Source organism: Oncorhynchus gorbuscha, linkage group LG12 (genome assembly GCF_021184085.1).
Source record: "Oncorhynchus gorbuscha isolate QuinsamMale2020 ecotype Even-year linkage group LG12, OgorEven_v1.0, whole genome shotgun sequence".
Lineage (NCBI taxonomy): Eukaryota > Metazoa > Chordata > Actinopteri > Salmoniformes > Salmonidae > Oncorhynchus > Oncorhynchus gorbuscha.
In genome coordinates, this window is record NC_060184.1 from 50,554,191 (window position 1) to 50,568,324 (window position 14,134).

The 14,134-nt window shown below is 40.9% G+C and overlaps 2 protein-coding genes across 3 annotated transcripts in view; one reads left to right on the top strand and one right to left on the bottom strand.

The window, feature by feature from the left end:
* LOC123991112 (LYR motif-containing protein 4B) overlaps positions 1-6,648 on the top strand; it is a 61,588-nt gene extending 54,940 nt beyond the window's left edge. Inside the window, exon 3 of the mRNA XM_046292328.1 lies at positions 5,811-6,648. Coding sequence (XP_046148284.1) covers positions 5,811-5,861 — 51 coding nt within the window. The 3' untranslated portion in view covers positions 5,862-6,648. The remainder of the gene's footprint in view (positions 1-5,810) is intronic.
* A 2,555-nt stretch (positions 6,649-9,203) lies between these two features.
* On the bottom strand, positions 9,204-12,144 carry LOC123990187 (protein phosphatase 1 regulatory subunit 3G-like). Of its 2 annotated transcripts, XM_046290759.1 has the most exons (2): positions 11,976-12,144; positions 9,204-11,591 (listed from the first exon to the last, which is right to left on the bottom strand). In XM_046290759.1, the coding sequence occupies exon 2, from the start codon at positions 11,580-11,582 to the stop codon at positions 10,782-10,784; it is 801 nt and encodes a 266-aa protein (XP_046146715.1). In that variant the 5' UTR covers positions 11,583-11,591; positions 11,976-12,144; the 3' UTR covers positions 9,204-10,781. The 2 variants fall into 2 exon arrangements, with proteins under 2 accessions (XP_046146715.1, XP_046146714.1); XM_046290758.1 differs by lacking the exon at positions 11,976-12,144 and having other exon boundaries at positions 9,204-11,769.
* Between the last annotated feature and the right edge of the window lie 1,990 nt (positions 12,145-14,134).

Below are 14,134 nucleotides of genomic sequence, written 5' to 3' on the forward strand. Positions count from 1 at the left end.
GCTGTCTGGACCAAAATAGTATGGCATGTAAGTATTTTTACTTAAGTACTTCACCACTGATGTAGGCCTACGTATTTTACAGGGATTGCGCTATAATGATCAATGTCATGACTAGGGCGGTCATGACATTTTGTCAGCCGGTGATCACGGTAACTGACCGTTAATTAACATAAACACATTTAGCATCTCCTGGCTTCCACGCATAGCCTACAAGCCACTGATGCAGACCTTTTGGAACATCTACATTTAAAAAAGTCTAAATCCATCACAATAAATGGTATGAAGAAAATGTATTCTATTTCAGAAGAACAGAATAGCATACTCAGTTGTCCTTATGTTAAGCCCTGGTCTGACTATGCCATATGGCTGTGGGCTACACTTGTTCATTTAGCAGCCAAGATTTGGTTAGAATACTGTGGCATTATTTTATAGTATGAAGAATACAATTGAACATAGCTGAATAAAATATAAATTATATTTTCTCCATGGGATTTGAGGGAGTCCGGACATGCAGTTATTCTGTGTTGAGCGGTTAACAAAGAAACGTACTCCTATACGTTTAATTTAGAGTTATTTATGTAAAGTTAGTTACAAATGTTGGGCTATATGTTTTGGCAGGCTGAATGATGCGACAAATGATGATTTGAAAAAAAGTTGAATGACCTTTTGTTTTTTTTTGCGCAGGCTGTATACACTTCATCAGTCTCTCATTCAATTTTACAAGAACTTGATAATGCATCAAATTTCTTGACTGTATCCGCTTTGTGTGGCCATAACGCACCCTAAAAGAATCCATTCCTTTTGCGGCTAGTGGCCATCGTGCCCTTGGGTTGAATATAATAATTATAATTCACTCCTGGCTGCGTGCTGAAGCACCTCACTCACATGACTCTCCATCACGTGATCTACCGTAGAAAAATGCTTGTTGAAATTTGTGATTATTGTAGATTTATGTGGTGACAGTGTTTCCTAGCCTCAGTGCAGTGGGCAGCTGGGAGGAGGTGCTCTTATTCTCCATGGACTTTAGTGTCCCAGAACTTTTTTGAGTTTGTGCTACAGGATGCAAATTTCTGTTTGAAAAAGCTATCCTTTGTGTTCCTAATTGCCTGTGTATATTGGTTCCTAAACCTCTTTGAAAAGTTGCATATCGCGGGGGCTATGTGATGCTAGTGCAGTACGCCACAGGATGTTTTTGTGCTGGTCAAGGGCAGTCAAGTCTTGAGTGTACCAAGGCTATATCTGTTCATAATTCATTTTTTTGAATGGGGCATGCTTAAGATGGTGAGGAAAGCACTTTTAAAGAATAACCAGGCATCCTCTACTGATGGAATGAGGTCAATATCCTTCCAGGATACCTGGGCCAGGTTGATTAGAAAGGCCTGCTCGCTGAAGTGTTTTAGGGAGCGTTTGACAGTGATGATAGGTGGTTGTTTGACCATGGACCCATTACGGATGCAGATAATGAGACAGTGATCACAGAGATCCTGGTTGAAAACAGCATGGTGTATTTAGAGGGCAGGTTGTCCAGGATGATATCTATGAGTGTGCCCGTGTTTACGGATTTAGGGTTGAACCTGGTAGGTTCCTTGATAATTTGTGTGAGATTGAGGGTGTCTATCTTAAATTGTAAGACGGCTGGGGTGTTAATCATATCCCAGTTTAGGTCACCAAACCAGTAAAAACTCTGAAGACAAATGGGGGGGGGGGGGGGGGGGGGGCAATTCATTCACATATGGTGTCCAGGCCACAGCTGGGAGCTGTGTGAAAATCAATATTTCAAGAATAGTCTGGGACAGTTGTGGGATGCGATAGATTATTGCAACCACTAGCATCAAAAAACCTGTTTTAAGCAATGAGCCTGATGCAACGTATGAGAGCATTTGAACTTAAAATGTTTATACTGTTAGGCTATTTCTTCACATTCACATATAAGCTTGGCAATGTGCACACGGCAGTAGGCTATTAGCGCAAATGTTCCAATAGCAGGAAAACACAATTCTCAAAAGTGACCACAAATGCGATTTATGCATTATGCTAAAGGTGCATTTTTATGGTGAAAATTATCTTACTCAAACTTGAAACTGACACACTGCGTATGTACAGTGCCTTCGGAACGTATTCAGGTCCACATTTTGTTACATCACAGCCTTATTCTAAAATGGATATTTTAAAAAATATCAATCTACACACAATACCCTATAATAACAAAGCAAAAACCAAATGTATTAAAAATGGAACACATACCTTATTTACATAAGTAATCTGACTCTTTGCTATGAGACTCGAAATTGAGCTCTGGTGCATCCTGTTTACTTTGATCATCCTTGATGTTTCTACAACTTGGAGTCCACTTGTGGTAAATTCAATTGATTGGACATGATTTGGAGAGGCAGAAACGTGTCTATATAAGGTCCCACAGTTGACAGTCCATGTCGGAGCTAAAACCAAGCCTTTCAGGGGAAAGGTACCAACAAATATCTGCAGCATTGAAGGTCCACAAGAACACAGTGACCTCCATTCTTAAATGGAAGAAGTTTGGACCCACAAAGACTCTTCCTGGAGCTGGCCGCCCGGCCAAACTGAACAATCAGGGGAGAGGGGGCGTGACTAAATGGTCACGCTGAATTTAACTGTCTAATGACTCTTGACCGCCGGTGTGGTGTTAATACGGTCACAGTAACAGCCCAAGTCATGACACGGGCACAATGAAAGAGCCATAAGCTATAATATAATCATGTTATTATACCAGAATCCAATTGGTAGCATATTACATGGAAAATTAATGATTAATCTATCATTTACAATGTAATGTGTTTACTGGTGATTTCACAATTTTAATTTAGTCAACACATTCACAAATTGTGGCTGTGATCAGTTTTTAGGTTTGGGTTGATTTGAGTTTTATAGCTAGTAAGCAGCCCAAGCAAACATCATTGTGCATATCTTTCTTCACCCACCATCAACATCAACCATCTCTGTAATCCTCCTCCATGCCATTCACCTTCTGATTTTTGTCTCCGTATTCTCGCGAAGCGACATCATATGGAGTTGGAAAACCAGACCCAGCAATGATTGACTTTCCTCCATATGTTTTGGTTTTGCTTGACCGGAACTAATGACCGGTGGAACTATGTTTCATGAACGGAAGATTTTCAAGCAAACATCTGCTCCTCACCGAATTAGGTAATGGCAGCGGAAGCCACGTGCAATTTCCATCAAGTTCTACCACTCCGCTGGCAGGGTTCTTGCCGCGCACCTTCCCACAATCCACTGCGCTTTGCTCCACGTTCCCCCATTGAAAATGAATGGGGGCGGAATGTCGTCTGACACATTCAGAAGTGGTGAAAACCCTACACAGCCTACTACAAAATAGCCTATAGAATGGCGCACAGAATACAATCCAAACCAGTATCCTGTTGAAAAGGCTTGGTCTTTGTACAGCTGGACAGGCAACAGTGTTGGAAGTCTTTCCCCAATACTTTAATGTCCGGGCAGAAAGCAAGACCCCCCAAAATAACACCAAGGCCTTTGGCATCACCTTTATTTGTTATAAGCCAGGTAAAGGGAAAGGAGTACACTGCAATATTCCGTGCTTTTTAAAATCCAGCAATATTAACTGGTACAAACTGTAACACAGTAACGAAGAAGATGGCAAAAAAAAAACAGGTGCCTGTTGCGACGCTCTGATAGGTTTATAAACCTGCTACGGTAATGTAGCTCTGCACCTTTTAAACCAGCCATAAGCAGGTGCAAACGTTAACACAGGCCTTTAACAGGCCTTGTTGGTTTATATATCCACGTCCAGTAGATGGCTGTGCTCCCTGTTCTGGCTGTGGCAGCCGTAGGGGGTTCTGAAGGATGGCTTGTGTCAACAGAACACAGGCATATTTACACAGGGGCGGGGGCTCTGCGAAATGGATCTTAATGCTCCTCTTTGCTGAGCCATCCCTTTGAGAAATGAACAGTCGCAGCCTTAGCCGACCTTGCATATGTTCGCTCATTTCTCTGTCACTACTGCCTTTCCCTTGAAGGCAGCAAGTTGCCCGCACTTTACCAGCCGGGCTTTTAACAGATGGCTTCCTTGACTCACTTTGAGGCATCTTTTAATGTCGAAACCATATATTGGATTTAGCCCCAGTGTCAGTCAGTGTTTGGGGAAGGGGATACCTAGTAATTTTCACAACTGAATGCGTTCAACCGAAATGTGTCTCTAACGCATTTAATCACGTCCATGTCATCGGCGCCTTGCTTAAAGGCAGATCTTTCCTCTGCAGGCTTGGGGAATTGAACCAGCGACCTTTGGGTTACTGGCCCAACGCTCTTAACCTCTAGGCTACTTGCATGAGAAGAGGGAGGAATGAGCTGCTTTGGTTCTGTTGATACAGCAGGTTAGGGTGTGTTTGTGTGTGCGTGTATGTATGTGAACTCAGCAAAAAAAGAGACGTACCTTTTTCAGGACCCTGTCTTTCAAAGATCATTTGTAAATAACCAAATAACTTCACAGATCTTCATTGTAAAGGGATTAAGGTCACAGTTATTAAAACTTAGGACACTATAAAAGAGGCCTTTCTACTGACTCTGAAAAACACCAAAAGAAAGATGCCCAGGGTCCCTGCTCATCTTTTGTGATCGTGCCTTAGGCATGCTGCAAGGATGCATGAGGACTGCAGATGTGGCCAGGGCAATAAATTGCAATGTCCGTACTGTGAGACGCCTAAGACGGGGAGACCGGACAGACAGCTGATCCTGCAAGACAGGAATGTGTTCTGCCATGGCCAGCTAAGAGCCCGGATGTCAATCCCATTGTGCACGTCTGGGACCTGTTGTATCGGAGGGTGAGGGCTAGGGCCATTCCCCCCAGAAATGTTCGGGAACTTGCAGGTGATTTGGTGGAAGAGCAAGAACTGGCAAATATTGTGCAGCCCATGAGGAGGAGATGCACTGCAATACTTAATGCAGCTTGTGGCCACACCAGATACTGACTGTTACTTTAGATTTTTACCCCCCCGCCCTTTGTTCAGGGACACATTCTTCCATTTCGGTCAGTCACATGTCTGTGGAACTTGTTCAGTTCATGTCTCAGTTGTCGAATCTTATGTTTCTACAAATATTTACACATGTTAAGTTTTCTGAAAATAAACGCAGTTGACCGTGAGAGGACGTTTCTTTTTTAGCTGAGTTTGTGCTTGTATATACCGTATGTGTATTGAGTGCTGATAAGATAAAAGCTGTGAATAACTTGAGACATGGGAATTGTGAGTCATCGCTTGATTTTTGAAGTAGCAGGTGACTGTCAAGAATATGTGCAAATATACAAAGATACCCATAGCAAGGGGAAAAGTATGCATTTTAATCTGAGCTGTTGAACTGGTACCACTGTTAAACAGATTGTTCACTCATCAGAAGTCCTGACTCTCTCGATTCCAATTTCACTGCGGACTATCAGAATAGGTCACCAGACTTTGATACTGTAGGTCAATGTTGTAACTTGCTGTATCGATGAACTGAGCTTTGCTCCCACAGTTCAGTATGGATTTGACAGACATCTGCCTACAGTATTTATCTGAACCACTAAAATGGTGTAGGGAAATGAAGCCCAGGTTGTCTGACAATCTCAACAACTAAGTGTTATTTTCACACAAATGCTCCCTATATAGTGATGTTTATTTACAAAATCAAATCAGTTTTGCAACACATTCGTTGTGATTGCCAACACAACTTAACCTAACAATGTTTATGGACGACATATCAAATAATGGAATTCCGGTGAACTTCCCTTTTAAGTAATTTATTTTCTCCTTTCTCCACAGGTTGCCATAGGCAAGATGTACCCGACCCAGAAGACTATTGTTGAGGGGTAGGGTTCGAAGAGAAACCACCAATGGGCATTGATGGAGTGTCTCAGAACGAGAGGAAACGATGCCCAAGAGACCATGGGAGACGGAGCACTGAACCTCAACCTCACTTTCCCTTTCACACAGAAGCTTTATTTTCCGACGCCCTCATTGGATGGATAGGGGGAAAGCCTATGGGTTGGGCCTCCTTTGTCCGACATCAAATTGTTCTTTATCTCTAGACCCGTGTTCACAACCCTCCACATTTTTGTTCCAGCCCTGCACTGATACACATTATTCAACTAGACAGGGGCTTGCTGATGTTAATGTGTCGGTGCAGCCCTAAAACAAAAATGTGGACTATCTAGCGTTCCCCACGAGAGGGTTGGGAAACACTGCCCTAAAAATTTTGTGATGGACTGTCGTAGATCTGAAAGCATCAGATAGGCATTAAGAATAATTGTAATAATGCCACCTAGCCTTTTGGTAGGCAATAGAGATTCTACCATATTGCTCACACCTTTACATATATATATATATATGGTGGGAAGAGACAAGGGGATGGTTGATTTCCGACTTGGCAACTGTGCAACGTTGACGGCGTAACAATTGTCCTTGGTCCCTATATACTGTACCCTCTTCACCATACTAAAATAATGAGCTTCTTTTGTGAGCTGTAAGAGTTGTAGCAGTGCCACGGTGTACACACGGTCTTGATTCCCTGTTATATTTTTCTAATGTGTGTTGTATATATGATTTGTCGTCATGTAAGATGGTGTATAAACAGATTAAAGATATGCGGATCTGAATCGCATTATTGTCTCCATACTCTTTAGTCATGACCAGGTTGGTAGAGCATGGCACTTGCAATGCCAGGGGTCATGGGTTAGATTCCTGCTGATGCCCCCCATACATCAAATGTATGCATGCATGACTAAGTTTCTTTAGGAGCATTCCACATTTAAAACATTTTGTCCATTTCATTGGTTCATATACAGTTAAAGGCGGAGGTTTAACATACACCTTAGCCAAATACATTTAAACTCAGTTTTTCACAATTCCTGACATTAATCCATGTAAAAATTCCCTGTCTTAGGCTAGTTAGATCACCACTTTCAAGAATGTGAAATGTCAGAATAATAGTAGAGAGAACTATTTATTTAAGCTTTTATTTCTTTCATCACATTCCCAGTGGGTCAGAAGTTTAAATACACTCAATTAGTATTTGGTAGCATTGCCTATAAATTGTTTAACTTGGGTCAAATGTTTCGGCTAGCCTTCCACAAGCTTCCCACAATAGGCTTGGTGAATTTTGGCCCATTCCTCTTGACAGAGCTGGTATAACTGAGTCAGGTTTGTAGGCCTCCTTGCTCGCACACGCTTTTTCAGTTCTACCCACAAATTGTCTATGGGATTCAGGGCTTTGTGATGGCCACTCCAATACCTCGACTTGGTTGGCCTTAAGCCATTTTGCAACAACTTTGGAAGTATTCTTGGGGTCATTGTTAATTTGGAAGACCCATTTGCAACCAAGCTTTAACTTCCTGACTGATGTCTTGAGATGTTGCTTCAATATATCCACATAATTTTCCATCCTCACGATGCCATCTATTTTGTGAAGTGCACCGGTCCCTCCTGCAGCAAAGCACCCCCACAACATGATGCTGCCACCCCTGTGCTTCACGGTTGGGATGGTGTTCTTCGGCTTGCAAGCTTCCCCCGTTTTCCTCCAAACATAACGATGGTCATTATGGCCAAACAATTATATTTTTGTTTCATCAGACCAGAGGACATTTCTCCAAAAAGTACAATCTTTGTCCCCATGTGCAGTTGCAAACCGTAGTCTTTTTTTATGGCTGTTTTGGAGCAGTGGCTTCTTCCTTGCTGAGCGGTCTTTCAGGTTATGTCGATATAGGACTTGTTTTGCTGTGGATAAAGATACTTTTGTACCTGTTTCCTCCAGCATCTTCACAAGGGCCTTTGCTGCTGTCCTGGGATTGATTTGCACTTTTCACACCAAAATACGTTCATCTCTAGGAGACAGAATGCGTCTCCTTCCTGAGCGGTATGATGGCTGCGTGGTCCCATGGTGTTTATACGTGCTTACTATTGTTTGTACAGATGACTGTGGTTCCTTCAGGCGTTTTGAAAATTGGTCCCAAGGATGAACCAGACTTGTGGTCTACATTTTTTTTCTAAGGTCTTGGCTGATTTCTTTTGATTTTCCCATGATGTCAAGCAAAGAGGCACTGCGTTTGAAGGTAGGCCTTGAAATACATCCACAGGTTCACCTCCAATTGACTCATTATGTCAATTAGCCTATCAGAAGCTTCTAAAACCATGACATTTTCTGGAATTTTCCAAGCTGTTTAAAGGCACAGTCAACTTAGTGTATGTAAACTTCTGACACACTGGAATTGTGATACAGTGAATTATAAGTGAAATAATCTGTAGACAATTGTTGGAAAAATTACTTATGCCATGCACAAAGTAGATGTCCTAAACGACTTCACAAAACTATAGTTTGTTTACAAGAAATGTGTGGAGTGGTTGAAAAATGAGTTTTAATGACTCCAACAAGTGTATGTAAATGTCCGACTTCAACTGTATTCAATAGCCCAATTGATGTCATAGTGCATGAATCGCAGGATTAAAACAACATAGCGTGTTGCACTGTTACATCAACATACAGTACATGTACCATTTACGAATGAGACAAACTTTGCAAATTCACATTGTCTAGTCTGTACATTCAGTTCAGTAGGCCATGGTCTAAGACTGGACAGTTACATGAACATGCTGTGCGGACTTCAGACCTGAGTTCAAATACTATTTGAAATGTTTTCATTTCATATTTGAACACTGGTCTATGTGGTTGTTGTCCAGAGAGATTCTTATCACTGCAGAGCTTCAGCCTGGAAACCAGCCATTCTCTGTTGACAGAGTAAACTCCACATGATTTGCTGATTTGCCTCTTGAACTTTGGTCAGGGGACAGGTACGGTATGGGACAACCACCAAGTACTACTGCACTAAAGGGTACATGACAGGCCAAACAAGGGAAGTGACATCACTGGCAAGAGTAGTGTGCTGCTCACATACCCACCCCCGGTATTCCAAACACACTGGGAAAGTTCTGACTAGAGAAAGTAGTGGAGTTTTGATAAGGTGATGTCATCAAAGAGATTCTATGTAATTATATGGATGTCAAATAAGTTTTCCATTAAATGTAATACAGAATAATGTAATTGGCCTATGTATGACTTAATAGCTAAGTAGATGTGTAATATATGCTTTATAATATGATATGCAGTTGACGTAAAGCATGACCAAGTTCCACCCCCAAACATGTAGAATATATACAATTCAGTCATAGCTGTAATGCCAACAGGCACTGGGTCATGCTAACACATAGAGCTCTGTTCTTCTCATTAATTGAAGGAAACCAGTGCTCTCCAGAGAACAGTAAATACTCTAATATGTGACACGAACCTGCTGCCTCTTAGACCATTTTATTGAAATCAAAGTGTATTGGTTGTGTATACAGATCTGCAGATGTTATACCAGGTGCAGCAAAATGATTGTTACTAGCTCCAACAGTAGAATAAAAACATGAGCTGGCACACACCCAGAAAAACTATTTTGTGTGGAGATGCTGACTGATGGCGAATTAAATATAAACTAGCTCCAACAGTGCAGCAGAATGTCTCGCAAATACAATTCAAATACACAAATCATCAAAAAATATAGAATCAAGAATTGACGAGTCCAATTAACAGTCCAGTGTAGATATTCACTGTTCAAGATCTTACAAGCCTTTCACTGTGTAGCCATCCACACCAATATAACAGATTGCTCATTAAATCTTTCCTTGGTGTCCATGGGAGTACAAACAATAATGAATATGGTTTGTGGCAGAGAACTCTGTCAGATTTAGCTTCTCACATGATTTTATAACTAGGATAAGTCCCACATTTTCAAACTGCAATATCCTGGGCCCTGAATCAAAGGCTATGACTGAAATGGTACCACTACTTAAGATCAGCCATTCCCTTTAGTGCAATGCTTTTGACCAGAGATTGAAAACATTGCACTATAGGTCAAAAGTAGTGCACTCTTTTTAAGAAATAGGCTGCCACACTGTATCAGTTGACTATATGAAGTACAGTGCCCGGCGCTTATAAGTATGACAATGTGTACAGTGCCAAGGACATTGTACATTTAAGGATGTTTACATCATGTTTTCTATCCTTTTCTTTTAGCACTAAATTGATTATTTGATTCGGTCATTAGCGGAGTGCACTGTACTGCAATTGTTAATATGGCCGAGAACATTCACAATGATGAAACTGATTAACACAATTCATTAAAAAAAAATATCTGAATTCATAAGTCATTACAATTCACAACAAGTAGGATAGTGCTCCTGATCAGATGACGTGATATGCAAATATTATGTAGAACAGGTGACATCCCCTTTGATTATGGGTATTTGTACTGTAATGTCTCTTAAAATGCTCAATTGGCAGTCTTTTAGTATGGTCGTGGGTCTGTGCAGTCCCCACTGGCAGTGGAGCTGATAAATGTTCATCAGTCATTCACAGATCCGAATGGCAATTATTGTGTGATTAAATGCTGTTCCAGAAGAGGTCAGAATGCTCAACTGGACAGATGTAAACTTGACAACTCCATGTTTTACTTTTTAAAAAGGATGGATCAGAGTGGTTCCCTTTTTTGGTTCAAAGTCAGCACATCAATCTTCAGTAGGCCTTAAGTCATAATCATTATGACCGCATATCCACCTTGATAATAACACGGTGGGGCTACATGTAAAGGGAAAAATACTAACTTTATTGAAAAGTATATATCAATCCACGTGATAGAGAACAACTTCCTAAGAACACTTGTTGAACGACACCAACTTTACGAACGTGCATAAGAGCGCGTTTTAAGTGGCGTGAAATGCCGCGCTCTCGTAGGTCACCATGCCTGTACAGTGATACTTCAAGGTATAGTTCTGTCCATTGTTGTTATCCCAAAACTCGCCCTGGTCATTCCTGATGTACACGGCGAAGTGCACCGAGGAAGTTGGGTCTAGGAACGGAGGTGTGTACAAGGTAAAGGTATAACGCTCACCGACAATATTGTCATCCACAGGCATGGGTATCGCCTGCGCGTCCACGGAAGACAGCCACTCGTTGAACGTGTACCTCACACCAACTTCCCTCGTGCAACAACTTTGAATATTTGTCCGAATCTGCCCACGGACGTCAAACCGGGTGATGGTCACCTTCTCCAGGTTGACGTGGCGCTGCAATACCGTGGTCTCAAAATGTTCAGACTCAACTGGCATCTTGAAAGTTGGGACGAGACGGTCCATGGTCAAGGTGGATTGAAAGTTTATGCACAGGTCCCCAATTGGATACTCTCGGTCCTGTTGTTGAGGGGGAAAGCTCTGCAGTCTTAAAAATACCTTGGAAGGGATTTGCGGTTCTTCTGTTGTGCTGAAGTGCTTCACACTTGCCAAATCAAGCCCCATGGAGTCTGCGAACTTCACCCGTTTTCGGCCGTTATTGGCTACTTCTTCAAAAAGCGTAGCCTGCTTTGGGTACGCGGGCAGGGATTTCGCTCTTCGCCTGTCTTTCATATACATTTCTGGCGGTTCCAATAAGCCATCTTCCAACTCCTCATCATGACCATTCTCCGTTGGCTCCTCGTCAATTCCCGATAGCATGGTTTTACCTGACATCGGAGAACACTGTTTGGAATCAGACAGGAGGCCTGAATCAGACATATTGGTAATGCGTGCGTTATGAATAAACACCGGAACAGTTCCAATGATGAAGTTTTACATTCCCGTGGAACTTCTCAGTTAGTGTGATACGCCCATTTAAAAGCTCATCATTCAATTCTGCCTGTTTCTGTGTTCAGCATCAGTCTTTGGAAAATTAATGCAATTTCAGTTCACGTCATTGCAACGTAATAGAGAGCACTATTCGATGGGGTAAAATAAGGAGGCAATGGAATGATGACGTTCCATTTACCAACTTGGCTTGCATTTAACTAATCTGATCTAACAAAGGGGATATTCGTCAAAATCCGTCATGATTTATGTATTGTAACAGGCCCACAATGTGCTTACCTAAGTCCGATTTGGATATAGTTGGCTGTTTTCGCTGCATAACATGTAGAAGTTGTCACTTTTCAGGTTTAGAAGAAGTGACTGCAGTTCGTATAAGCTAACATGCATCTTTGATGGTAGTAGTCAAAGTCGTTTTGTAATGCAGTTGATTGGTAACGATGACATAAACATGCTTTGGGGTTGACATCCATACAAGCATTATGCTCCGTTTTGTACCTCAACATAGTGTGAAATACACATAAACAATAGCCTAAATGTAGGTTACTTTTTCTGGGGGTAATGAGGAGATTCAGGATTTCCCCCCCATGGCCCTTTCCCCCACATATTTCCATGGCAATTCCATTGTTTGTTGTAGGCAGTAACTCTGCAATGACTTGACCAAAGCCTATAGGGAAAATAATGGTGTTTTTGTCTGTTTTTTTTTATATTTTGTATAAACACCAAGAAATAAGTTTGTGGCAACACAGGTTTAGGAGATCTTACACATTTTGTTCTATTTATGTGCATGTTTTGATTGGATAAGTGCTTTAAAATTCATATTAAGTTACTTTAGGTGACGAAGATTATCTCATAGAACAAAACCTAATGTAACTTTGGTACATTTTTAAGCATTTATCCATTCAAAACAAGAACACAATTCCTCAAGGTTATCTTAACTGACTGATGTTATCTAATTGAACAAAACATATAAGATCTCCTAAGTCTGTGTTAACCTCAGACTTTATTTTCAGCATTTCCCAGAACCCCATTCATTTCCCCCACAGGAATGGATGAACGAACCAGAGGTAACTCATTTCTGTTGTTTAGGACTATAAGCTGGCGAGCTCTATTCAAGCTTACGAACAGCTCACCTGCAGACATTTTGTGAATTTTAAGCACTTATCCAATCAAAACATGCGCATAAATGCTTCATAATTCATAAAGGTCATGTCAACAGACTGATATATCATAGAACAAAACGTATAAGATCTCCTAAGCTTACAAACAGCTCACCTGCAAGGCACGCTGGAGCGTGTGCTAAAGAGGCATTAGGGAATTGGGCTATAAAGTCATCAAATTATTCATTATCAAAATTGTCATTCAATATTAACAAATTCATGTTTTAATGCCAACATCTACATGTAGTTTTGGTGACAATATAATACTGTAGGCTATTTTGCATCAGAAAATAAATAGACCCACATTCGAGACCCTTTCAAACCCTTGATATGAAAATAACCTAGTAACCTAGATAGAATAGGCCTATACTTGTTTGTTGCTCAAGAATGATCATTACTGTGATTTCAGCCACAAAAACAACATTGCATTGATAAGTGATAGCCTTCTGTGTTTCCAGTTGCATCACAGTAGATAAAACCTGCCACAAAATCCATATAGGTCCTCTGCACAGACATCATGCCATGACATTTGGTTCACTTTGTTGGATTGTTCACCATATTTGGCCAAGTAAGTGGTAATATCTGTCAACATCAACAGCATCTCGATAGGCAAATCACGCATTTCATTAAAATGCCTATATTGTTCATCTCTGTGTAGATGATTTCACATCACATGTTTCATCCAGAATATGAAAGTGACACGTTTCCTCCTCATTCAAACCTAGGGCTATCACCATTTCAATAAAATTAAATTACATTAAAAATACTTGCAAATAAGTCATTTAAAATATTTTATTTAACTAGGCTGTTAAGAACAAATTCTTATTCGAAATGATGGCCTACAAGGGAACAGCGGGTTAACTGCCTTGTTCAGGGGCAGAACAGATGTTTTACCTCGTCAGCTCGGGGATTTGATCCACCAACCGTTTGGTTACTGGCCCAACACTAATAACTAGGCTACCTGCAGCCCCACAAATAGGTAAGAACTACTGACACAAACAACCAAAGCTTCCCTGATGACATGCAAAGTCCTAGATGTGGGCTCTATACCACATTTTAATAATGGCCACTTTAATAATGGAACACTAGTCCCTTTACTAATGTTTACATATCGCTTTACTCATCACATATGTATATACTATTCAACTGTATTTTAGTCAATGCCACGCCAACATTACTCATCCTAATATTTATAGATTTCTTAATTCCATTATTTTACTTTTATATGTGTGTATTGTTGTGAATTGTCAAGATACTACTGCACTGTTGGAACTAGGAACA

Coding starts and splice junctions, on each gene's coding strand:
- LOC123990187 (XM_046290758.1), bottom strand. CDS start 11,627: ATGTCTGATTCAGGCCTCCTGTCTGATTCCAAACAGTGTTCTCCGATG.